Here is a 25,736-nt window from a genome sequence, read left to right as displayed (position 1 = left end):
GTGCTGAACGGGACCCTATATATATATATATATATATAGGGAAATGTTCAGCAACAAACATTTTGGCAAAACATTTTTCAAAACATGGGTTAGAGGTTTTGAAATGGGCTGATTTTTGGTGAGGATGATCTCCTCACCGTAGAGATCATCATCACCAAAAATCAGCCCATTCCAAAACTTCTAACCCCATAAAAAATGATTTACAAAAAATGGACGGTCCACAATTTTTCTACTTGTAAACTGGGGTTAGAAGTTTTGGAATGGATTGATTTTTGGTGAGGATGATCTCCTCACTGTAGAGATCATCCTCACCAAAAATCAGCCCATTCCAAAAGCTCTAACCCATGTTTTGAAAAATGTTTGTCAAAATGTTTGTTGCTGAACGGGACCCATATATCCATATATATATGGGAAATGTTCAGCACCCTAAGTTTTACCACACACTTTAACAAACGTTTTTTGTCCTACATGGGTTAGAAGTTTTGGAATGAGCTAATTTTTGGTGAGGATGATCTCTGAAGGTTTAGCCCCATGTTTACACGTTGAGAAATTGTGGACCGTCCATTTTTTGTAAATCAATTTTGATGGGGTTAGAAGTTTTGGAATGAGCTGATTTTTGGTGAGGATGATCTCCTCACCATAGAGATCATCCTCACCAAAAATCAGCTCATTCCGAAATTTCTAACCCATGTAAGACAAAACGCGTTTGTTAAAGTGTGTGGTAAAACTTAGGGTGCCGAACGGGACCCTATATATATATATATGAGTAGCGTTCAATGGCCAACAGTTTGGCAAACATTTTGGCAAACACATTTTTCAAAACATGGGTTAGAGGTCTTGGAATGGGCTGATTTTTGGTGATGATGATCTCTATGGTGAGGAGATCATCATCACCAAAAATCAGCCCATTCCAAAACTTATAACCTCATCAAAAATGGTTTACAAAAAATGGACGGTTCACGATTTTTCAACTTGTAAAATGGGGCTAGAAGTTTTGGAATGAGCTGATTTTTGGTGAGGATGATCTCCTCACCGTAGAGATCATCCTCACCAAAAATCAGCCCATTCCAAGACCTCTAACCCATGTTTTGAAAAAGTGTTTGCCAAAATGTTTGCCAAACTGTTGGCCACGGATAGGGACCCTATATATATATATGGATATATGGGTCCCGTTCAGCAACAAACATTTTGACAAACATTTTTCAAAACATGGGTTAGAGGTTTTGGAATGGGCTGATTTTTGGTGAGGATGATCTCTACAGTGAGGAGATCGTCCTCACCAAAAATCAGCCCATTCCAAAACTTCTAACCCCATAAAAAATGATTTACAAAAAATGGACGGTCCACAATTTTTCAACTTGTAAACTAAGGCTAGAAGTTTTGGATTGGACTGATTTTTGGTGAGGATGATCTCCTCACCGTAGAGATCATCCTCACCAAAAATCAGCCCATTCCAAAATCTCTAACCCATGTTTTGGAAAATGTTTGTCAAAATGTTTGTTGCTGAACGGGACCCATATATATATATATATATATATATATATATATAGGGTCCCGTTCAGCACCCTAAGCTTTACCACACACTTTAACAAACATGTTTTGTCCTCCTACATGAGTTAGAAGTGTTGGAATGGGCTAATTTTTGGTGAGGATGATCTCTATGGTGAGGAGATCATCCTCACCAAAAATCAGCTCATTCCAAAACTTCTAACCCCATCAAAAATGGTTTACAAAAAATGGACGGTCCACGATTTTTCAACTTGTAAACATGGAGCTAAACATTTATGAATGGGCTGATTTTTGGGGAGGATGATCTTCTAATCATAGAGATCATCCTCACCAAAAATCAGTTCATTCCAAAACTTCTAACCCATGTATGACAAAAAAACGTTTGTTAAAGTGTGTGGTAAAGCTTAGGGTGCTGAACATTTCCCATATATATATATATAGGGTCCTGTTCAGCAACAAACATTTTGACAAACATTTTGGCAAAACATTTTTCAAAGCATGGGTTAGAGGTTTTGGAATGGGCTGATTTTTGTTGAGGATGATCTCTACGATGAGGAGATCATCCTCACCAAAAATCAGCCCATTCCAAAACTTCTAATTCCATCAAAAATGATTTACAAAAAATGAATGCTCCACGATTTTTCAACTTGTAAACTGGGGCTAGAAGTTTTGGAATGGGCTGATTTTTGGTGAGGATGATCTCCTCACCGTAGAGATCATCCTCACCAAAAATCAGCGCATTCCAAAATCTCTAACCCATGTTTTGAAAAATGTTTTGCCAAAATGTTTGTTGCTGAACGGGACCCATATATATATATAGCAACAAACATTTTGGCAAAACATTTTTCAAAACATGGGTTAGAGATTTTGGAATGGGCTGATTTTTGGTGAGGATGATCTCTACGGTGAGGAGATCATCCTCACCAAAAATCAGCCCATTCCAAAACTTCTAGCCCCAGTTTACAATATGAAAAATTGTGGACCGTCCATTTTTTGTAAACCATTTTTGATGGAGTTAGAAGTTTTGGAATGGGCTGATTTTTGGTGAGGATGATCTCAGCGTAAAACTTCAGCGCAAAACATTTTGGCGCCGTCCAATTTAACGCAAATGAACGGATCAGATTCTATTTCATTGTTTTATAAAATAATAAGTTAATTACAGCGTCGTCCCTCATTTTAAGCATATTTAGTGCAACATCCCTCTTCCCTTTCAAACCGATCGAACGACATAAGGTTCTGTTAGACAGAACTGAACCCTTTCTCCTTTGTCGAACCCTCTCATTCTCACTCTCAAGTCTCGACAGTACCTCACTCTCTCACTCTCTCTCTCTCTATCTCACTCACTCTCTCACTATCGTTCGAGCTCTCTCATTCTTGCAAACCCTCGCTCGAGCTCTCTTTCGCGAACTCTCTCGGTTTGATCTCGCTCTCGTTCTCACTCTCTCATCATCGCTCGCACGAACGACGAAGACTCCATCTCCCTCGCACAGGTACTCTCTCTCTCTCTCTTGGATTAATTTGAGTTTCAATTTAAGCTATATCTCCTTAGATTAATTTGAGTTTCGATTTGATGAAGACAAAAAATCTGAAATTATTTAGGGCTTTTTTTATCTTCACTTTGGTAAATTAACAATAGACTGTGAACCTGATTGAATAACAATTTTTGTATTAATTTGAGTTTCTATTCTTTGATTTGAGAATATTTCAACTGTGAAATATTTCACATAAAAAATTTCGATTAGTTGTTGTGTTTCTTGATTTTAATCGAGTGAGCAAGTGAAATTTGTTAGGTTCTCTATTGGTCCCAAGTAACCAACCAATAAGATCACAAACCCACAAACATAAATTTGAATTTAGTTTATCTACCAGACTCCTAGCTAAAACACATGAGAAATTCATGACATACTGATTTGGAATAGTAGACGTGCACAAAAATAGTAACTATATGAAATTGGCACCCACCATGCCTAATTCCATGTTTACCATCCACACAAATCACATTAACTGTTTTCAACTTATTGAGGATATAAAAATCCCAATCGACAAGAATGAAAGGTGTTGATTGGGATGTTTGAAAGGAATTGAAATGGAGGACTTGGGAGATGGGGTTGGTGGTGATTATATATATATTTGCAGTGTTGGATGGAAGCTTAGAATCAAAGGTAAAGGGGGTGGTGGTTGTGATTTTTTAATTATAATCAGCATCAATATCTTTGAGAACAAGGATTTTGAGCGATTTATAACGGATTTTAGATATCTAATAGTCTGTCCTATGGCCTATCTAATTGACTGACAAATATTTGGTATCATGGATTTCATTCTGACAAAGAGTAATTATCACTAAGAAGAATCTACCTTTAATGCATTGATTGTGATTTAATGTATCAGTGAAAATATTTTATGGATACAATTGACGTTGACAAGTGTGGGGAAGCGACTATTGGTTAAACTATGGGATTTTCATCAAGAAATCAAGTAGATAGTGGAGAATGTGTTGATTGCGAAAGTCCTACACAAAATGTTGAAAAGTTGAATGTTCCATATCTGGGGATGATCTTCGATTCAATTGAAGAAGCCAAGAAGTATTATGAAGATTACGGGTATCAAGAAGGATTTTCCATTCATGTTCAAACAACTTCTAAGTGTCGACGAGGTTCAAATGAGATAACTGGAATGACATATGTTTGCACACATCAAGGAAAATATAAGGCGAAAGAAAAAGATGTTGAAGAAACAATTGTGAATGAAAGTGCTAATAAGATAAATAGAATAGGTTCTTCAACTGTTAAATGTGGTTGTAAAGCAATGATGCGTGTTACACACGATAACAAATGGACCGTAAAATGGAAAGTGTCTGTTTTCGACGATTGCCATAATCACAAGGTAGTCACACCATCGAAGAGAATGGGGATGAGATCAAACCGTTGTATGCCTACAATAGCTAAGGATCTAGTGGAAACATTTAGAAGAGAAAATATTCAAATCACTAAAGTGCCAACCATTCTTGGCGGAGATCTAATTGGTTTTGATGGTAGGGACTGTTACAATCACTTGAGGAATGTTAGGCATAGGGAGTTGGAGGTAGGGGATGCACAGTCAGTATTGAATTATTTCATAACAAAACAGGCTGAAAATCCACAATTCTTTTATGCAATACAATGCGATGATGAGATGAGGGCAACGAATTTCTTTGGGTGGATGCAAGGTCTAGATTATCGTATGAATATTTTGGTGATGTGATGACATTCGACACGACTTATCGGACAAACAAATATGATATGCCGTTCGCTCCATTTACTGGAGTAAACCACCACTTTCAGTCTATACAATTTGGGTGTGCTCTTCTACAAGATGAGACAGAGACAACTTTCTTATGGTTATTTGAGACTTGGCTCAAGGCTATGGGAGGACGTCATCCAATATCGATGATCGCCGATCAGGATTTGACAATGAGGAATGCGATTGCTAAAGTTTTTCCCAACACACGTCATCGCCTTTGCATTTGGCACATTATGAAAAAGTTTCCTGAGAAGTTGGCTTATAAATACTTTGAATCTTCTGATTTCAAAAGTAAATTGGAGAGGTGTATTTGGTCGACATACACGGGGAAAGAGTTTGAAAAGAATTGGAAGAATTTGATTGTAGAGCATGGATTGGAAGGAAATGAATGGCTTGAGCAATTATTTGATTTGCAGGAGTCTTGGGTGCCTGTGTATAATCGGGGTTTTTTTTTGCTGGCATGAATACTACTGGCCGTAGTGAGAGCATTAATGCATTCTTTGATGAGTTCGTTACATGAAAGACAAATCTAAGAGAATTTGGAGTCAAGTATGAGGAAGCATTGAAAAAACTTGTTACAAATGAGATCGATGAAGATTTTAAATCAGAACACAAGTTTCGATGTGTGAAGTATGATGAGTTACTTCTCAAACATGCTGCGACAGTATATACTAAAAATATGTTTGAGAAACTCAGGGAAGAATGGCTCTAAGTGAATCGACTTAAAGTTGAAAAAATGGGAATCGATGATAGATTTCATACGTATCGAATAACAACTAAGTTTGGTAAGTCCAAGGAGTTTGTGTTGAAGTTAAATTTGGATACTTACGAGGGTGCATGTGAATGTAAGAAATTTGAGTTTGTTGGAATAATATGTCGGCATTTTCTAAAGGTGTTTTTTCATTTAGACATTGATAGTATACTATCACACTTCATTCTTGGAAGATGGAGGAAAGGGGCAAACAAATTTAGGGTGATGGATTCAGCAGTAATGATCGATGGGAAAGAACAGCCAATTACATTCAGATTTGGTAATATGTGTCAACAAGCTACTACATTAGCTAGTTTTGCATCGACTTCAATGAAGAGATACGAAATCTTCACGAATACCTTAAATGAACTATCCAAAAAACTTTCTGAAATTCAATGCGATGAAATGTTAGAACATGAAGTTGTAGTTGATACATCCCCAGCTGTAGTTGAAGCCTCACAGTTGTTACTTTTGGACCCAAATGTCTCGCAAACAAAGGGTAGGAAGAAAGATGAGAAGGGTAAAGGAAAGATTGCATGTACAGGTAGATTAAAAAATAGTATCGAATTGAGCCAACAAAAAAAGAAACGAAAGTGTACATCATGTAAAACATTTGGACACGACAAACGAATATGTCCTATAAATCCATATAAAAAACATACAAGTTTTACAACCCAAGGTAAGTGAAATTATCTTTGTAAGAAAAAATATAACTTTAAAACATTTATTTTTGTTGTACATTCTTATTTATAATTTTCCTTTTTAATAGGTAATGATGATATTCAAGAATTGGGTCAGGACATGGAAAGCGATCATGAGGCATCTCCATTGAGTTAGACACTTGAACAGGTACTTCATCTCTTAGTATATATATATTCTCTTGTCAACTGTTCTATTTGTTTTTTATATAATCTTATAATTGGCTACTGATTAATCTTATATATGACAAACATCGGTAACACCTCTGAGAAACCATGTTAGTCATAATTCATAAGAGTTATTATGCAAGCATATAGAGAACATTGGATGGAGATCAAGGATAGAAAAGTAGCCTGTACTTAAAAGGTTGCTGCAGTACTTATCAAGAAAAAGGAAAAAGAAAAGTATCTCTGTAATAGTTAGAACTATTAGCATATTTTGGATGAAGCAAATAACACAAAGTAGGACCCCTAGTTTGTGTATTCTTTTACAGTTTCTTATATTGTTGTTGGATAACCTTGCAAATTTAATTTGTTAAAAAACCTGAAAATCAGCATCTATTCCTTTTCGCAATTCTTGGGTTTGGCAACTTGTTTTGTCTGAACAATGTTGTTCAGCTCTTCAAAGTCTCAATGATCATCTCATCCAAACTTCAACCGTTTAGCAATTCCTCTGGTGTATCACATTAGGTAACTTTTGTAGGGTTAAGTAGGCATCCGATAAGATGGTTCTCACGTTATGAATGAATGAGCTAAACTCCCAAACAAATGTTGATGTTATCAAAGGTGTTGGCAGAACAGTATGCTGGAATATTGCAATGCTAGGTGTTGTGTACTTTATGTTGGTAGGAGAAGTGGTTTTATTAAATCAATAAATAAAGCCTTTTCCCAAATTTCTTGGTTAACAGTATTAGAACCTGAAACCTTGTTGCAAGTGATTCCATGGCCATTGTAGCACATAATGAAGATGCCAACATTGCTCTGGTCGGACACACGTAATGCTCTAATTCATTCTGGCCCTAGATTTACAAACGTAAATAAATGAGTTGCGTTGCTAGTGTGACACTGGACTCTCTATGTGGTCGACTTGGATGAGTTTGAATGAATTGGCTTGGTACAATACAACTCACTAGCACAAATCTGAGTATAATATCTCTATTTATGGAGTTTGCAGCTATCTCATCAAGGCAACACTGTCGAGTGGCTTATCCTACACAGCTTACACATATGCAGGTGAACTTCCAAGCTGTGCATTTGGATTCAACAGTAATGGCCTGGTAACATCTCTCTGTCTCTCTTTTTTACTTTTTCTTTCTTTTAGCTTACTCATTCCTGCCTGCATTTGTTTTCATTGTCTCTTGTCAGCATATGTTGCCTCTCCTGCATTGGGTCGATTGAACTCCTCATAGGTTGTTCTTGGCATGATTAAATTCAGCCTTTACGTTCAAATTTCTGCTATTGTTACCTTGAACTTTATGAATGGTACATTGTAGGTACTGATATCACTTCATCCATAGAGATTATTTGGTGTCCAAGCTGTTCCGAATATGAATTAAAACCATACTTTAATAATTATTACAGATAATGATTCCATGATTCTCATTGTGCTGGGCTTCTTAGTTTTGTTGCATGAATCATATCCTTCCCAACAAGGATGAGATTAGTCTTTTAGTCATAGCCCTCTCCGGACTCACTGTTCGACGTCTTCTTGGACTCAAGCTGACTCTCGAGAAGACATGTGTCACCCTATGAATTGTTTAAAATTACCTTAACTCCAAATTTCATAAATATCCATCCAATTAAACAATTGAGGGAACATTTAAAAAAATAAAATAAAAATACATTCTACTCTGTCTCGCACCGTCACGGACTGGATTACAACTATTGTTTTTTTTTTTCTGCCTTTGGACTACGTGTCTCGATCGCATCGGTTATTTCAATAAATTCAGTCCAAAACTTTTATTGGGCTTTCTAAGTTGAATTGGGCAATGAGATAAAATAATTTCGCCTGTTTTGTTTTTTTTTTTAAGATTGGAAAACACTATAAAAACACAAATGGTGTGATCTAGTTTCTATGTTTGGATTTTGTTTTTGGGTAGACCATGACAATATGATATGCATGCTAGGGGCAAGTGGACAATGATTCTGTTTTCCGTGATATAGAAACATTTTTTTACACATAAATGGAATGATTTTTTTTTAATCTTGTGGCACCTTCATTTGACGCTCGCAATTGGTCTACCTATCAATAGTTTCCATGAACTACATTTTGAAGTCTTTAACTTGAGAGATGTATATGTATTGATATTTTATCTTGTAATTATATTTCCTTCTCAGATTGATGCTGTGACCTGTTGGACCATTGCTCCTATTTTGGCGGAGATTTTATGTTCACTATCTTCATGGACCTTTTCTCTTGAGTTCTCTTTTGTATTTTTAGCTTCTATTGTAACATCGAACAATTTCAGATTGAAATATACTATGCTGTACATTTGTAAATAATCCAACATTTCCAGTGGTAGTACTATTAATTTCTGCTCCTTAACTTTGTTAGCCGTCTGGTCTTTTGGATTTGAAATGGTATTTGTTGCTCGGTTGTCTTAAATTTTTTTTTGCTGAACTTATCACTCCATTTTGTGGGAAATTTGTAAATGTGTTTTGGATATAAGTGGATAAAGGAGAACGGATTGACTTCTTTAAAAGTGGATTCTTGATCACCTGAAAAAAGTGACTGAGAAAAGCCTCTCTTTTCAGCTCCGACTTGATATCCGTAATATTCTCTTTCTGCTCACAGATATTTGTCCATGGTGTATGCTTTAGAATGAAATTCATGGAAGTTGCTTCCATTACGGGCTGAACCTATTTTCTTTTCATTTGTATGATGGAGATATCATTTCATGCAATTCTTGGCTGACTACTCTATTGGTTAAATGTTTCATTTTCATGGGTTTCATCAATTTTTTGTGGATACATTAGGGATGGAAATCATTTGTTTGATGTTTGAGTTAGATAGCCATATCACCTTTACAAATTACATCCATGATCATGCAGCTACATTGTTTTCTTTACAAATTTCCTTTTAATTTAGCTCTTATTCTGAATTCATTTGTCTGGACTTTGTCTGAAGGAAACTACCTGATAAACTATTTGGCCACAAGAGGACCTGATTTGCAGCCTTTTGTAACTGGATCCCTGATTCAACTCTTTTATCGAGTTACAAAATTTGGATGGTTGGATGATGACAGGTTCAAAGAGGGGGTTAAAGAGTTAATGAGCTTTTTGAGTCAGGTGAAATGACCATTGTGTAGCACTTTTTTTTTATGTATCCTTCATGTTTTATTATATGTTTTGGTGGGTTAGCCCAGTTCCTTCATATCCTATATGTTGTTCCCAATTTCTTTGGTTTTATGTAGTTGTTTTACCATATCATTTATAAGGACGCTCTATTTCTAGGGTAATAATTATGACTTTTAGTTATATTTTATCATCCATGATTGAATATTATGGTTGGTTATTATAATTTCATGCAAGCTGCTTTGGTGAAATTGGTGGCCACAAAGGTGGGCATCAAATTGACATATGTTGCATCGATACAACCAGTGGTTTGACCTGAGTGTTTGGCATATATTGCAGGAGAAGGTTTTGGTTTGGTTAGCAGGGCAGAAGGTGAGGTTGAGAGGGTGAAGGTGGGACGTGTGATTAAGTGAAAAGGGCGTGAAAGTACATTGCATGTGAATGTCAAGCTTGTAAGGGCTGCAATGGTAGCAGAAGCCATCACCTTGTTGTCCACATGCATCACAATTGAATTTGCCATCTGGATAGGTCGGGAAGATGAGGCTAAAAGGGTCTGAACACTGAACAAAAGTTGATGTCCCAAATTATCAACTAACCTTTGCACAACAATCTTCCAATAAGCTGTTAGTCTCATTTTAAGTTCGATCGCTTCCTGTAACAAAGACATCGACGGATGCTCTCTCAGATGACCAACTTCGACTTCTCCAAGCACTTCAAATTTGAACTTTGTCGGTCTGTGAAGCTGCCCATCTTCTCGTGTTTTGGTGATATTGCAAAGTGCAACAGAGCTATCTGCCCATGTTGCAGGTGCTAATGCCGTATGCACCTCACAATCTTCTGAGAAATGGAATATTGAAAGTGGGATTTTTTTTTTCAGATTTCATTACATTGATGTATGTGAACATGATCTAAGGAATTCTTCCAACATGTGATTTATAACTTTGATTTATATAAGTAAATATTTTTTTTTTAAATCTTATTATTCTTCGATATGAGAGTGGATGGGATGGGATGTGAATGGATGGGGATGAGAGTGGATGGGATGGGATGTGAATGGATGGGGATGAGAGTGGATGGGATGTGAACGAGATATGAATATGAATGTGTGATTTTTTTTTGCAGGTATAGGTTGAAGACAAAAGCATTTGGGCATTTGGGCTTTAACACCTTGTAGCTTTGAATCCAACTCTTGCTTTAATCTCTGTTTGTATTGAAAAGCTTACTACTCATGTCATGTTTTTTTTTTTTTTTTTTGTGGTTGTAATATGCATTAAGCCCTCAGCCCCCAACAACTTTTGTGGCACAACTACTGAACCATTTGTCCAACTATTGTCAATATTCATTTTCATCTGAATTTATCATATCTCATACAAAGTACCAAAGGCTAAAAAGTCATTCATGAAAACTATTCAAATAGATGGTCACAAATCCCACTGGCTTTCTATGGGTAGCAAAGTGATGGTGAATGTAACATTGTTACGAACCGTTCAGTGATTCAACTCATTTCTGCCCTACTTTTGGCTTAAAATAGATCTTCTAATCAAGTTTAAAAATAGAAAAGAACTTAACAAGATCAAGTCAGACTTAAATAAAATAAGCTAAAGGTAATACAATATATATTCACTCATCAAGATCCAAAATCAATTATTCCCTTAAAAACTACTTCGTTCAAAGAAAATACAGACCCATGAACAAAGACAATATAAAAATAACTATACAAATTACATGCAATTTATTGAATACATTGGATTTTTTCTTCAACTCCACATGCTTCACTTCATCGAATTCTTGCTTCAAGTCATGGAATTGATCCTCTACTTCATGAAATTTTTCTTCAACTATATCACGATTACGCCTATCTTTGATAAAGTGTCTTCTGGCTTTCTCGTAAGATGAAAATGATTTGTGACAAGCTGACGGATATCTATCCACAACTGGTGACATTCTTCCCAAGTAGAAAATATACTGATCTTTCTCCCTGCAAAGACAACATAAAATTTGCCCATTTTGATAGCAAACCTGACAAAACAAATTGGTTTCACAAAATTTTAAGAATTATTATAATTATTTCTATAACACTTCAAACGACAATAACATATGGTTCAACACAAACAATAATTACAATAGGGAAGATATATAAGAGCTGCTATATATATCTTCAACTCAAAAAGTCTCAACTATATATCCATGTGAGAATTGTAATTCTTTGTGAAGTAATAATAAATTCAGATCAAATTATCAAAATCACAAGTATATTCAGGCACATGGTCGAAGAGGATCGGAACTGAAACCTTACCAGTGTGTAGAAGGTTATTAGGCCTTCACCTCCAATCTCAACTCTTGGTTGGTTCACAACAACGGAGGGTCTAAACTCACATCCATTGTTAACTTCTCTTGTCCCACAAGTGATTCTAATAGGTAGAGTTCTATTAAAAGGGTCAATAATATCTCCTGTAACTCTACCAATTGCCAAATGATCCCTGATCTCTCTACGCATTGAGGATTAATGAAGTATTGTTAGGATGGTTGAGGAAGATGAAGGCATTGAGGCTCTATATATAATGTAGGAACGAATATATCAACTTTGAGGGAAATTTCATTGAATTTGTGAAAAAAATCAGTTGTGATATACAATTGAAGAATGTTCAATTGAACACTGGTTTCATCATACCTGGCTTTGCTTCAGCTATTTCTAACAAACCTTGAAATAGGAAAAGTAATCCAACTTTTCAAAATCAAATATATAAAATAAAAAATAAAAAACACCATAATTTTGCACGATTAAGGATAAAAAAACATCAAAATCATAAATTTAAGAGTTTTAGTTCAGATAATACATGTAGATCATCAATAGAATCAACCAAGAAAATATAAATCCTCAAATTGATAAAGAAATCAATGTGTATCAAATGCATTAACAAACGACGTGGATCACTGTGAGAACAGATGCATCAAATAAACCCCAAATAACAATCAAAACCGTAATCTCTCAATAATAAGTGATTCGTCTCAGTACAAGTATGGATTCGTAGAATTAGTTTACCAAAGTGAATGAGAAATCGGAATATACAATTAGAATGAGAAATCGGAATAAAAAATTCTCAAATCAGAATTTAAAAAAATCAGAAATTTTTATACTAGGCCTGCTCACGAGATTAAAATTAAGAAACACAACAACAAATCCTTATAATTTTTTATGTGAAATATTTCACAAATGAAATATTCTCAAATCAGATAAAAAAAGTCCTAAATTCAAATTTATGAGTCTGGTAGATAAACTAAATTCAAATTTATGTTTGTGGGTTTGTGATCTTGTTAGTTAATTACTTGAGACCAATAGAGGACCTAAAAAATTTCACTTGCTCACTCAATTAAAATCAAGAAACACAACAACTAATCGGAATTTTTTATGTGAAATATTTCACAGATGAAATATTCTCAAATCAAAGAACAGAAACTCAAATTAATACCTAAATTGTTATTCAATCAGGTTCATAGTCTATATTGTTAATTTACCAAAGTGAAGATAAAAAAAAAGCCCTAAATAATTTCGGATTTTTTGTCTTCATCAAATCGAAACTCAAATTAATCCAAGGAGATAAAGCTTAAATCGAAACTCAAATTAATCCAAGAGAGAGAGAGAGTACCTGTGCGAGGGAGATGGAGTCTTCGTCGTTCGTGCGAGCGATGATGAGAGAGTGAGAACGAGAGCGAGATCAAACCGAGAGAGTTCGCGAAAGAGAGCTCGAGCGAGGGTTTGCGAGAATGACAGAGCTCGAACGAGAGTGACAAAGTGAGTAAGAGAGAGAGAGAGTGAGAGAGTGAGATAGAGAGAGAGAGAGAGAGAGACTCGAGAGTGAGAATGAGAGAGGGTTCGACAGAGGAGAAATGAACAGAACCCTCGTTCGATCGGTTTGAAAGGGAAGAGGGATGTCGCACTAAATAAGCTTAAAATGAGGGACGGCACTATAATTAACGTATAATTTTATAAAACAGTGAAATAGAATCTGATCCGTTCATTTGCGTTAAATCGGACGGCTTTAAAATGTTTGCCAAAATGTTTGTCAAAATGTTTTGCGTCGAACGCTTCCCTATATATATATATATGGGTCCCGTTCGGCGCCTCTCTCTTTAACATACGCTTTAACAAACAGATTCAAACCGTTGGATATGATGGTTACAGACGCTTGAGATTGAAAGTTGAGGTCAAGTTATAACTTAACCGATATTTGCAGAGTTGTCCTTTATCTTTATAATAATTAGTGCTACCTCCCTGTCCTCGATTAAAACTCGATCAAAAACTTAAAGACAGAGAGTTATGTCGAACCCTCTCTCACTCTTTCATTCTCTTTCGCTCTCAACTCTCAACTCACAAACTGATTGTTCAACTCAAGTGTTCTCTGTAATTCACATTAGTCTTTAAAAATTTTCTGTGGGTGGTAAAAAGAAAGGTCCATTAACCCATCTCTTTAAACAAGGAACAAGTGTTAGAAGGGGAAATGAGTATTTATTTTCCCAGCTAGGCTACTGTAACCTTAGTTTCCTCTTCTGATGGTTGGTTTACTTAACTATTTCATTCTTCAACCTCTCCTCTCCTCGAAACCTTTTTCGATATGCTCCCACATTCAAGTTCACACCCAAAGGAACAAAACAAACAGAAGACTGAAAATTGAACTTTGTACATAGAAAACTAGCTAAAATTCATTTAAACTAAATTGAAAGTGAACATGGTCTGAAAGTTACTTAACATCCATATATTTTTATTTTAAAAATAAAATTTTCATAAAAAAGAACTTTAACATCCATATTACAAGCAGAAGAATTAATAGCTTATTTCAAATATTGGGTTTTGCTATAAAAATCTAAAAGAGTCTAATTCAACCTTCTTTTACATGCATGATGGACTCCTCCATCTACATCTAAAGTACCAGACACACTACTTCTTCGCCTTCGTCTAAGAGTACGAGAAGATCCCACGCTAAAACCCTCGTTCGTGCGAGGGAGATGGAGTTGCAGCTAGGCGAGGGCGAGAGAGAATGAAAGAGTGAGAAAGAGGATTTTATCGAGAGTGTTTCAGGCGAGAGCGAGATAGAATGAGAGAGTGATCGATCGGATTTCAGTGAGAGAGAGGGTTCGACAGAACTCTCTGTCATTAAGTTTCGATCGGGTTTTAATTGAGGACAGGGAGGCAACACTAATTATTGTAAAGATGAAGATGGCTCTGTAAATATTGGTTAAGTTATAACTTAACCTCAACTTTCAATTTCAAGCGTCTCTAATTGAATCCGTTTGTTAAAGCATATGTTAAAGAGAGAGACGCCGAAAGGGACGCTATATATATATTTCATTCAACACCCTACGCTTTAACCTGCACTTTCCCTACATATTTTGTTCTACATGGGTTAAAAGTTTTGGAATAGGCTGATTTTTTGTGAGGAGATGATTCTCACAAAAAATCAGCTCATTCCAAAACTTCTAACCCCATAAAAAATGGTTTACAAAAAATGGACGGTCCACTATTTTTCAACTTGTAAACATGGGACTAGAAATTTTGGAATGGGCTGATTTTTGGTGAGGAGGATCTTTTAATTGTAGAGATCATCTCACCAAAAATCAGCCCATTCCAAAACTTCTAACCCATGTAGGACAAAACACGTTTGGTAAAACGTAGGGTAAAGTGTAGGGTGTTGAACATTTCCCATATATATATATATATATTGTTCCCACTCGGCACCCAACCATTTACCCAACAATTTGTCCAATTTTTTTGTCTTACATGGGTTAGAAGTCTTGGAATGGGCTGATTTTTGGTGAGAATGATCTCTATGGTGAGGAATTATCCTTATAAAAAATCAGCCCATTTCAAAACTTCTAACCCCATGTTTACAAGTTGAAAAATCGTGGACCGTCCATTTTTTATATACCATTTGTGACAGGGTTAGAAGTTTTGGAATGAGCTGATTTTTGGTGAGGACATCCTCACCAAAAGTCAGCCCATTCCAAAACTTCTATCCCATGTAAGACAAAACATGTTGGGTAAATTGTTAGGTAAATGGTTGGATGCCAAACGGAACCTATATATATATATATATATAGAAATGTTCAACACCCAACAATTTACCCAACAATTTACCCAACAATTTGCCCAACATGTTTTGTCTTACATGAGTTAGAAGTTTTGGAATGGGCTGATTTTTGGTGAGGATGATCTTTACAGTTAGAAGATCATCCTTACCAAAAATCAGCCTATTCCAAAACTTATAGCCCCATGTTTACAAGTTGAAAAATCATGAACAGTCCATTTTTTGTAAACCATTTGTGATGGGGTTAGAAGTTTGGAATGGGCTAATTTTTGGTGAGGATGATCTCCTCACCAAAAATCATTATATTCCAAAACTTCTAACCCATGTAGGACAAAACATGTTGGGCAAATTGTTGGGTAAATGGTTGGGTGCTGAATCCATATATATATATATATATATATATATATATATATAGGGTAGCGTTTAATGCAAACTTTTTAGCAAACTTTTTGGCAATATATTTTTCAAAACATGAGTTAGAGGTATTGGAATGGGCTGATTTTTGGTGAGGATGATCTCTACGGTGAGGAGTTCATCATCACCAAAAATCAGCCTATTCCAAAACTTCTAACCTCATCAAAAACAGTTTACAAAAAATGGACGGTCCACAATTTTTCAGCTTGTAAACATGGGTTAGAAGTTTTGGAATGGGCTGATTTTTGGTGAAGATGATCTCCTCACCGTAGTGATCATCCTCACCAAAAATCATCCCATTCCAAAACCTCTAACTCATGTTTTGAAAAATGTTTTGCCAAAAAGTTGTCCATTGAACGCCCCCCATATATATATAGGGTCCCGTTCAACAACAAACATTTTGGCAAAACATTTTTCAAAACATGGGTTAGAGATTTTGGAATGGGCTGATTTTTGGTGAGGATGATCTCTACGGTGAGAAGATCATCCTCACCAAAAATCATCCCATTCCAAAACTTCTAGCCCCATATTTACAAGTTGAAAAATCGTGAACCGTCCATTTTTTGTAAACCAATTTTGATGGGTTAGAAGTTTGGAATGAGCTGATTTTTGGAGATGATGATCGCCTCACCGTAGAGATCATCCTTACCAAAAATCAGCCCATTCCAAAACCTCTAACCCATATTTTGAAAAATGTTTTGCCAAAATGTTTGTCAAAATGTTTGTTGCTGATTATTTCCCATATATATATATATATGGGAAATGTTCAGCACCCTAAGTTTTACCACACACTTTAACAAACGTTTTTTGTCCTACATGGGTTAGAAATTTTGGAATGGGCTGATTTTTGGTGAGTATGATCTCTATGATTAGAAGATCATCCTCCCCAAAAATCAGCCCATTCCGAAATGTTTAGCCCCATGTTTACATGTTGAAAAATCGTAGACCATCCATTTTTTGTAAACCATTTTTGATGGGGTTAGAAGTTTTGGAATGAGCTGATTTTTGGTGAGGATGATCTCCTCACCATAGAGATCATCCTCACCAAAAATAAGCCCATTCCAAAACTTCTAACCCATGTAAGACAAAACACGTTTGTTAAGGTGTGTGGTAAAGCTTAGGGTGCTGAACGGGACCCTATATATATATATATATGGATTAGGATCCGTATACACATAAAGCTACTCATAAAGCTACAACGTGTTATGCCTTATATGGGCAAAAATATTTGTAATGGGCTGATTTTTTCTGAGAATTATTTCTATGGTGAGGAGATCATCCTTGTGAAAAATCAGCCCATTATGAAATTTCTAACCCCATGTTTACAAGTTGAAAATTTTTAGACCGTCCAATTTTTGTAAATCACTTTTGATGGGGTTAGAAGTTTTAGAATTGAATGATTTTTTGCAAGGATGATCCCCTCACCACAAAGATCATCCTCACAAAAAATCAGTTTATTTCGAACCTTTTTAACCATATAAGACAAAAATGTTGTAGCTTTATGTATCTACAGAACTCGACCCTATATATATATGGGAAATGTTCAGCACCCAACCATTTACCCAACCATTTGCCCAACCATTTTTGTCTTACATGAATTAAAAGTTTTGGAATGGACTGATTTTTAATGAGAATGATCTCTATGGTGAGGAGATCATCCTCACCAAAAATCAGCCCATTCCAAAACTTCTAACCCATGTAAGACAAAAATGGTTGGGCAAATTGTTGGGTTAATGGTTGGGTGCCGAACGGACTTTATATATATATATGGGGGCGATTCAAGTGATTTACAAATTATTGACAAAAATTGGTAAAAAATCGATGGTCCACATTCTAAATCACTTTTAATGAGGTTAGAAGTTTCAAATTGGACTGATTTTTTTTTTTTCGGATGATCTTCCCATCATAGAGATCATCCTCACAAAAAATCAGTTCAATCTGAAATTTCTAAACCATATTTTAAAATTTTATTAATGTTACATTGTTTTTACATATGTTTTCTCATATGTCTCTTGAACCTGACCCATATATATATATATATACATACATACAGGTTCAAGGGCCATATGAGAAAACATATGAGAAAACTTTCGTTTATCAAAATAAGGGTTAGATGTTTTGGATTGAGCTGATTTTTTGCAAGGATGGTCACTATGATGAGAAGATCATCCTCACAAAAAATCAGCTCAATCAGAAACTTCTAAATCCATCAAAAGTGATTTACAAATTAGTGATAAAAAGTGGTAAAAAATCGACGGTCCACATTCTAAATCACTTTTAATGGGGTTAGAAGTTTCAGATTTGGCTGATTTTTTTTTTTTTTTTGATGATCTTCCCATCATAGAGATCATCCTCACAAAAAATCAGCTCAATCCAAAATTTCTAACCCATATTTTAAAATTTTATTAAAAACGAAAGTTTTCTCATATATATATATATAGGGTAGCGATCAAGGGCAAACTTTTTAGCAAACTTTTTAGCAAACTTTTTGGCAAAACATTTTTCAAAACATAGGTTAGAGGTTTTGGAATGGGTTGACTTTTGGTGAGGATGATCTCTACGGTGAGGAGATCATCCTCACAAAAAATCAGCCCATTCCAAAACTTCTAACCCCATCAAAAACAGTTTACAAAAAATGGACGGTCCACGATTTTTCAGCTTGTAAACATGGGTTAGAAGTTTTGGAATGGGCTGATTTTTGGTGAGGATGATCTCCTCTCCGTAGAGATCATCCTCACCAAAAATCAGCCCATTCCAAAACCTCTAACTCATGTTTTGAAAAATGTTTTGCCAAAAAGTTTGCCAAAAGTTGGCCATTGAACGCCCCCCATATATATATATATATATATATGGTCCCGTTCAGCACCCTAAGCTTTACCACACACTTTAACAAACGTGTTTTGTCTTACATGGGTTAGAAATTTTGGAATAGGCTGATTTTTGGTGAGGATGATCTCTATGGTGAGGAGATCATCCTCACCAAAAATCAGCTCATTCCAAAACTTCTAACCCCATCAAAAATGGTTTACAAAAAATGGACGGTCCACAATTTTTCAACGTGTAAACATGGGCTAAACATTTCGGAATGGGCTGATTTTTGGGGAGGATGATCTTCTAATCATAGAGATCATCCTCACCAAAAATCAGCCCATTCCAAAACTTCTAACCCATGTAGGACAAAAAACGTTTGTTAAAGTGTGTGGTAAAACTTAGGGTGCTGAACATTCCCTATATATATATATATATATATATATATATATATATATGGGTCAGGTTCAAGGGCCATATGAGAAAACATATGAGAAAACTTTCGTTTTTAATAAAATTTTAAAATATGGGTTAGAAATTTTGGATTGAGCTGATTTTTTGTGAGGATGATCTCTATGATGGGAAGATCATCCAAAAAAAAATCAGCCCAATCTGAAACTTCTAACCCCATTAAAAGTGATTTAGAATGTGGACCGTCGATTTTTTACCACTTTTTATCACTAATTTGTAAATCACTTTTGATGGATTTAAAAGTTTCTGATTGAGCTGATTTTTTATGAGGATGATCTTCTCATCATAGTGACCATCCTTGCAAAAAATCAGCTCAATCTAAAACCTCTAACTCTCATTTTGTAAAATGAAAGTTTTTTCATATGTATATATGTATGGGAGCAATTCGAGAGCCATATGTAAAAACAATGGTTTTTCAAAAATATGAGTTAGAGGTTTTGGATTGAGCTGATTTTTTGCGATGATGGTCACTATGATGAGAAGATCATCCTCACAAAAAATCAGCTCAATCGAATACTTCTAAATCCATCAAAAGTGATTTACAAATTATTGACAAAAATTGATAAAAAATCGACGGTCCACATTCTAAATCACTTTTAATGGGGTTAGAAGTTTCAGATTGGACTGATTTTTTTTCTGGATGATCTTCCCATCATAGAGATCATCCTTACAAAAAATCAGCTCAATTCAAAACTTCTAACCCATATTTTAAAAATTTATTAATGTTACATTGTTTTTACATATGTTTTTTCATATGGCCCTTGATCCTGATATATATATATATATATAGATAGGGAACGGAGCAAGGGACATATGAAAAAACATATGTAAAAACAATGTAACATTAATAAATTTTCAAAATATGGGTTAGAAGTTTGGGATTGAGCTGATTTTTTGTAAGGATGATCTTCTCATCATAATGAAAATCTTCGCAAAAAATTAGTTCAATCCAAAACCTCTAACCCATATTTTGAAAAACCATTGTTTTAACATATGTTTTTACATATGGCTCATGAACCGCCCATATATATATATATATATATATGGTGGTGGGATCACTATCCAAAGTTTTATCCAACCACTTTTGTAAATTGGGATTAGAATTTTTGGAATGAGCTGATTTTTGGTAATGATGATCTTTATGGTGAAGAAATCATCCATTTCCAAAACTTCTAACCCTTTCAAAGTGGTTTACAAAAAATGGACGGTCCACAATACTTCAACTTATAAATTGGGGTTAAAAGTTTTGGAGATCATCCTCACCAAAACTCAGTCCAATCCAAAGCTTCCCTAATTTACAAAAAGCATTGGATGGTTAAATAGAATTATGCTTGATTATTAACTTGTAACTATCTTCGATAGCATAACTACTAAAAAGGGTGGGGTCCCTTCAACCACAACTAACCCATTAAAAAAAAAGTTGGATGGGGCATATGCAAGAACCATAGATTTTTTCCCTCGGGATATACATGCAACCTCAGTGAGTTTTTGAGTTATTATGTCATATTGAGTTAGAAAATCGGCACTCTAAAAAAACTCACTTACTTTATCAATTTTGTTACTCAATATCGTGAAGTGTATTTTTTTTTCATCCAGATCATTTTCACCCAGGGTAGAGGAATAAAACCCTTCTCCCACACCTCAATACATACCATATTAACCATATTTCAATGAACTAAAGCCTAGAACATCTCTTTTTCAAAATTTCCTTGAAATGTGGCAATTTTATCTTTTTAGGCCGCATGTCAAATGGCTGCGGTGCCGTGAGAACAAAAGTTAAGTCTGAGAAACATAGTTTAGATATTAGAATTATAACCACCAATTCTTGAAGAGTGCTCATAATATGATATCATTTTTAGTGCACATCCCCTGGCGTGTTTGGTCACAGCCCAACAAACATTTTGCCCGCTACCCATAGAGTTAATTTTTTATCACATCGACAATCCAACAACATTAGCCATTTAGATTTCATGAAAAATTTTATATTCAAAAAATATGTATATATTAAAACATTATTATTTTTCAAGCTTGATCAAGGTATTGAAAATGGATACCCAAATTTAAAAATAAAATTCAACTATAAAAAATAATTATTTTATTTATTTATTTATTTATTTTAAGTTTATATAATTTTGTCTTTTTTAAAATAAAAAAAAAATCTTTGGGTGGGAGAGAGAAACGGGCGTCGGCGTTACGCCAAAAAAGAGTCATATTTTCAAACTTCATTCTGAAATAAGCGTGTCAAAAGATAAGATGTTGTGATGTGTCGACTTCTAAAACAACATCCTTTTGTTCTCCTATTTAATTCAACTTTTCTTACATTTCTTCTCTGCAACAGCACTCATCAACACATCTCTCTCTCTCTCTCTCTCTCTCTCTCTCTGAAAACATGAGTGATGATCAGAAGCACCCATCATCAACTCCACCCAAAGCACCACCATACCAAGCAAAAGGCATCCCAGTGAATTCCACAGATCAAATTCAAGCTTGGTCCACCACCCTCTGCGGTTGTTTCGAAGATGTTCCCAACTGTATCTCTCTCTCTCTGTCTCTCTCTGTCTCTCTCTCTCTCTCTCTCTACTAAGTAAAAGCTTGCTTTTGCAGGTTTGCTAACATGCTGTTGCCCATGCGTTACTTTTGGTCAGATCGCAGAGATTGTCGATAGAGGATCATCCTGTAAGTAATAAAGAATGAAAGAAAATTTATATTTTCACTCCAACTTTTTTATCACACACCAAACTAGGGATTTATTTGAGGAAATTCCGGTTTGGGTACACTGTTCATTTTAGATCGTTCCCAAATATGTTTTATCAAAGTGACGAATTTTTAAAGAACTGCTATTAGCACCTCAACTTGTACATATTACACATCAATTTTCATTAATTTCTCATCAACCCAACCCAACTTAAGCTTAAAACAAATTACTCACACATGGTTTGGCTCAAATAATTATCTCAACATTACAAAACAAATTATAACACTCCAAAAAAAATTAATGGTTTAGCAGTATGATTAACCTTATGTAAAATTCTAAATCCAAAAATAATAGAAATCTACCAAGTAAAACAAGAGAGCTTCTATTGGCACCCCAACTTTTATTTATTCTCAATCATTTCCCTAGAGATATTTCTCAAAACGTGTGTAACTATATGACCAAAATTAAATCCCGGTATCGATACACTGATCATTTTAATTCTCAAAACTTTTTTTTCGGGGAATTCGACGATTTTATAATCAACAAATTCGTTGATATGGAGAAATCGTTGGTGAATATCAACGAATTCATTGATTATAAACGTGACGAATTCACTAAAACAACATGTTTTGGGAATTAAAATGAAAAATGTACTAGACTCAGAATTTCGTCATATTCAACACACGAAATGAAGATTCACCCATTCACTTATTTTCATTATTTTTAATTGGGGTGTAATAAATTGGGGTACCAATAGCAGCTCTATGATTTTACTTGGGAGATTTTTTTTTTTAAAAACGTGCATAACTTTTGCAACAAAAAAAAAAATTTATTCTTGTATATTGTTCGTTTTAATTCCCAAAACATGTTTTCGAGCGAGTTTCTGGTAGGTATTCTAATTTAAAGTGGTGATCTCACTGATAAAAAAGTGACAAACTCTTTGGTAAATTTAAAGAACAAATGTTCTTGATTTTAGAGTGACAATCTCACTAATAAAAGGTGATGAGCTCACCGATAAATATAAAGTTAAATATCCTTATTTTTGAATGGCAAGATTACTGGAATTATCAATGATTTCATCACTTTTTATCAACGAGATCGTCACTTTAAATTAGAATACCTACTGGTGAAATTGCTCAAAAATATGTTTTGGGAATTAAAGTGAATAGTGCACTAGACTAGGGATTATGCAAGAGAACCATCCTTGGATTAATTGATGTGTCCATATATAATATATATATATATATATATAGGGAAATGTTCAGCAACAAACATTTTGGCAAAACATTTTTCAAAACATGGGTTAGAGGTTTTGGAATGAGCTGATTTTTGGTGAGGATGATCTCTACGGTTAGGAGATCATCATCACCAAAAATCAGCCCATTCCAAAACTTCTAACCCCATCAAAAATGGTTTACAGAAAATGGACGGTTCACAATTTTTCAACTTGTAAATTGGTGTTAGAAGTTTTGGAATGAGCTGATTTTTGGTGAGGATGATCTCCTCACCGTAGAGATCATCCTCACCAAAAATCAGCCCATTCCAAAACCTCTAACCCATGTTTTGAAAAATGTTTTGCCAAAATGTTTGTTGCTGAACGGGGGACCCATATATATATACATATATATCTTATTTGGTGTGTTATAATAAAAAATTGCATGGTAAAAGAATATTTCTTACTTTTATTCAAATTAAAATACTATAATTAAGAGTGTAAGGCTGATTTTTTGATATATGGGTGTAGCCTGTGGAGTAAGCGGAGCCCTTTACGCACTTATCGCCGTTGTGACGGGCTGCTCTTGCATGTACTCGTGCTTCTATCGAGCAAAACTAAGGAAGCAATATCTCTTGAAGAAGAGCCCCTGTGGCGATTGCCTTGTTCACTGTTTTTGCGAGCAGTGTGCCTTATGTCAAGAGTATAGAGAGCTCAAAGGCCGTGGGTTCAACATGTCCATAGGTATTTTCGTACTATGCATGTTTGGGGAAGCTTGGGCTAAGTCAATCCTGAAAGAAATTTATTAAATTATCATCCAAATCTTTTATAAAGATTTGGGGTTGGCTGAAAAAATCTTGTTCCAACAACTTAATATTTGTATCTCATATCTTCTTCTATGTATTGCAACTACATCCAATATATGTATTTGTGTCAAATGGATTTCTAATATTGACTATTTTATTGTGCAGGATGGCATGCCAATATGGAAAGACAAAATTATGGAGTCACAATGGCTCCGACTGTCCAGGAAAGTATGAACCGTCAGGAGTGATGATGGCTCCGTTTAATGTCGACAATGGTATGAGTTGTTAGTAATGGATCGAGGTTTGTTGTTAATTGTGTATGTATAGTCTGTGATGGTTATATATAATCCTAGGTATTGATCTCTATTACCTATATAAGAGGTACATAAAATGTATTTTATTTTAAACTCTTGTCTATGTTTGCAAAATAAATGTGGGAAATCAAGCTTGTTTACATAAATAATCACTGTCGAGAAAAAAGAGTTTGATGCAAGATTCTCGCATAAGAAAAATTATATACGCGAAGGATGCAGAAGCTGACACATCCTTTGATACTCAAATTAGCTATTCGAATTAAACTTAAAAAATAAATTAAGGGACACATCCAAATATACATTAGAGTTGAATAAGAAAGTATGATTGAAAACCATGAAAAAAGTATCAAATCTAATGCTAGAAATCACCAAACAAGTTGAATGTTTAATTAATTATGTATAGATCCATAAAGATTTGTATAGAGAGTTAACAGAATCAGAAAAGCATTCCACAAGAGACCAGATCGACGAAAGACGTAAAGCGTTTATTGCCTATTAATACAACCAATTTGTGACTTTTGCCGATATGTTAATCTATCCGTGATTCACAAAGCTACTTAATGCGAGGGGATCAGGTTGGACTAGTACTAAATTAGCACTAACCCAATAATAAATATACTAGACATGAACCCAAACAGGATTGTATCGTGGAAATGATCTTAATTTTGAACCCCATCTAATGTAATATTCGTTATTCCATACACAATTTAACTAATAATAATAATATATCTTCAAACACATGATCAAATACATAAATATTTGTTTGGGATATTGTTGATCCAAAATTAAACTGATAAATTATCAAATCAGGCCCTTAGCAGATCAGGTCCTTATTGGAATCCAAATCCTTCATCCAGATCTAAAGTTATCGGATTAGAATGGATGTGCTTTTTGTTAGATTTTAAACATACAAAATCTTATTCACATAACTATTATTCTATAATTCCCAAAGATCAAGAATCATTCATATATCTCCAAGAAAACTATTCATGATCCTAAGAATCAAAGTTCAGGATGCTTACTTCGTGTCAAAAGTCCAATCGATGATCCAAGATTATGTTGGAGGTGTGGCTTTCACAATCCACATGCCAATGAACCGATGTGCGCAAATCCTCAATCATATTCTTTAATTTTCAGACTCACATTCTCTTTCTTCTCTATGTTGAATCGACTAGAGTTATAGTGATTGATGGAGATCATTACAATTCATAACCTATAAAAGTATGTTGTGCTTCTCTTTCTCTTATTATTATTATGGAGGTGCCAAGCCATTTAAATAGATGGAGATAAAGGATTTAGATATTCCCTTTTAATAGAATTCTTATCCATCAAGATTTCCTACTAAAATTTAGAGAGTGTATTTCTAATTCTAATTGTATTAAGAATTATCATTTATTATTA

General features: G+C 34.8%; 1 protein-coding gene and 2 long non-coding RNA genes across 3 annotated transcripts; all 3 read left to right on the top strand.

The window, feature by feature from the left end:
- The first annotated feature begins 2,867 nt into the window (after positions 1-2,867).
- On the top strand, positions 2,868-7,605 carry LOC147394043 (uncharacterized). The gene is made up of 3 exons (XR_015181294.1): positions 2,868-2,999; positions 6,309-6,388; positions 7,412-7,605. It is a non-coding gene; the product is annotated as an uncharacterized LOC147394043 (long non-coding RNA).
- Positions 7,606-8,729: 1,124 nt separating this feature from the next.
- On the top strand, positions 8,730-10,023 carry LOC147394042 (uncharacterized). The gene is made up of 3 exons (XR_015181283.1): positions 8,730-9,007; positions 9,365-9,525; positions 9,871-10,023. It is a non-coding gene; the product is annotated as an uncharacterized LOC147394042 (long non-coding RNA).
- Positions 10,024-21,581: 11,558 nt separating this feature from the next.
- LOC147394041 (cell number regulator 2-like) lies at positions 21,582-24,484 on the top strand. The gene is made up of 4 exons (XM_086454344.1): positions 21,582-21,838; positions 21,912-21,983; positions 23,747-23,959; positions 24,187-24,484. The coding sequence occupies exons 1-4, from the start codon at positions 21,697-21,699 to the stop codon at positions 24,267-24,269; spliced, it is 510 nt and encodes a 169-aa protein (XP_086310470.1). The 5' UTR covers positions 21,582-21,696; the 3' UTR covers positions 24,270-24,484.
- The last annotated feature ends 1,252 nt before the right edge of the window (positions 24,485-25,736 follow it).

The sequence above is a fragment of the Akebia trifoliata genome, chromosome 9 (assembly GCF_017979445.1).
Source record: "Akebia trifoliata isolate Shusen 1 chromosome 9, ASM1797944v1, whole genome shotgun sequence".
Lineage (NCBI taxonomy): Eukaryota > Viridiplantae > Streptophyta > Magnoliopsida > Ranunculales > Lardizabalaceae > Akebia > Akebia trifoliata.
This window is presented reverse-complemented; position numbering and strand designations above follow the sequence as displayed.

What these genes read in the sequence shown, in the direction of transcription:
- LOC147394041 (XM_086454344.1), top strand. Translation starts at nt 21,697, where the DNA reads ATGAGTGATGATCAGAAGCACCCATCATCAACTCCACCCAAAGCACCA. An exon ending in TTTCGAAGATGTTCCCAACT is followed by an intron (nt 21,839 to 21,911) that starts GTATCTCTCTCT and finishes TTGCTTTTGCAG; the next exon opens with GTTTGCTAACATGCTGTTGC. An exon ending in TGGGTTCAACATGTCCATAG is followed by an intron (nt 23,960 to 24,186) that starts GTATTTTCGTAC and finishes TTTATTGTGCAG; the next exon opens with GATGGCATGCCAATATGGAA.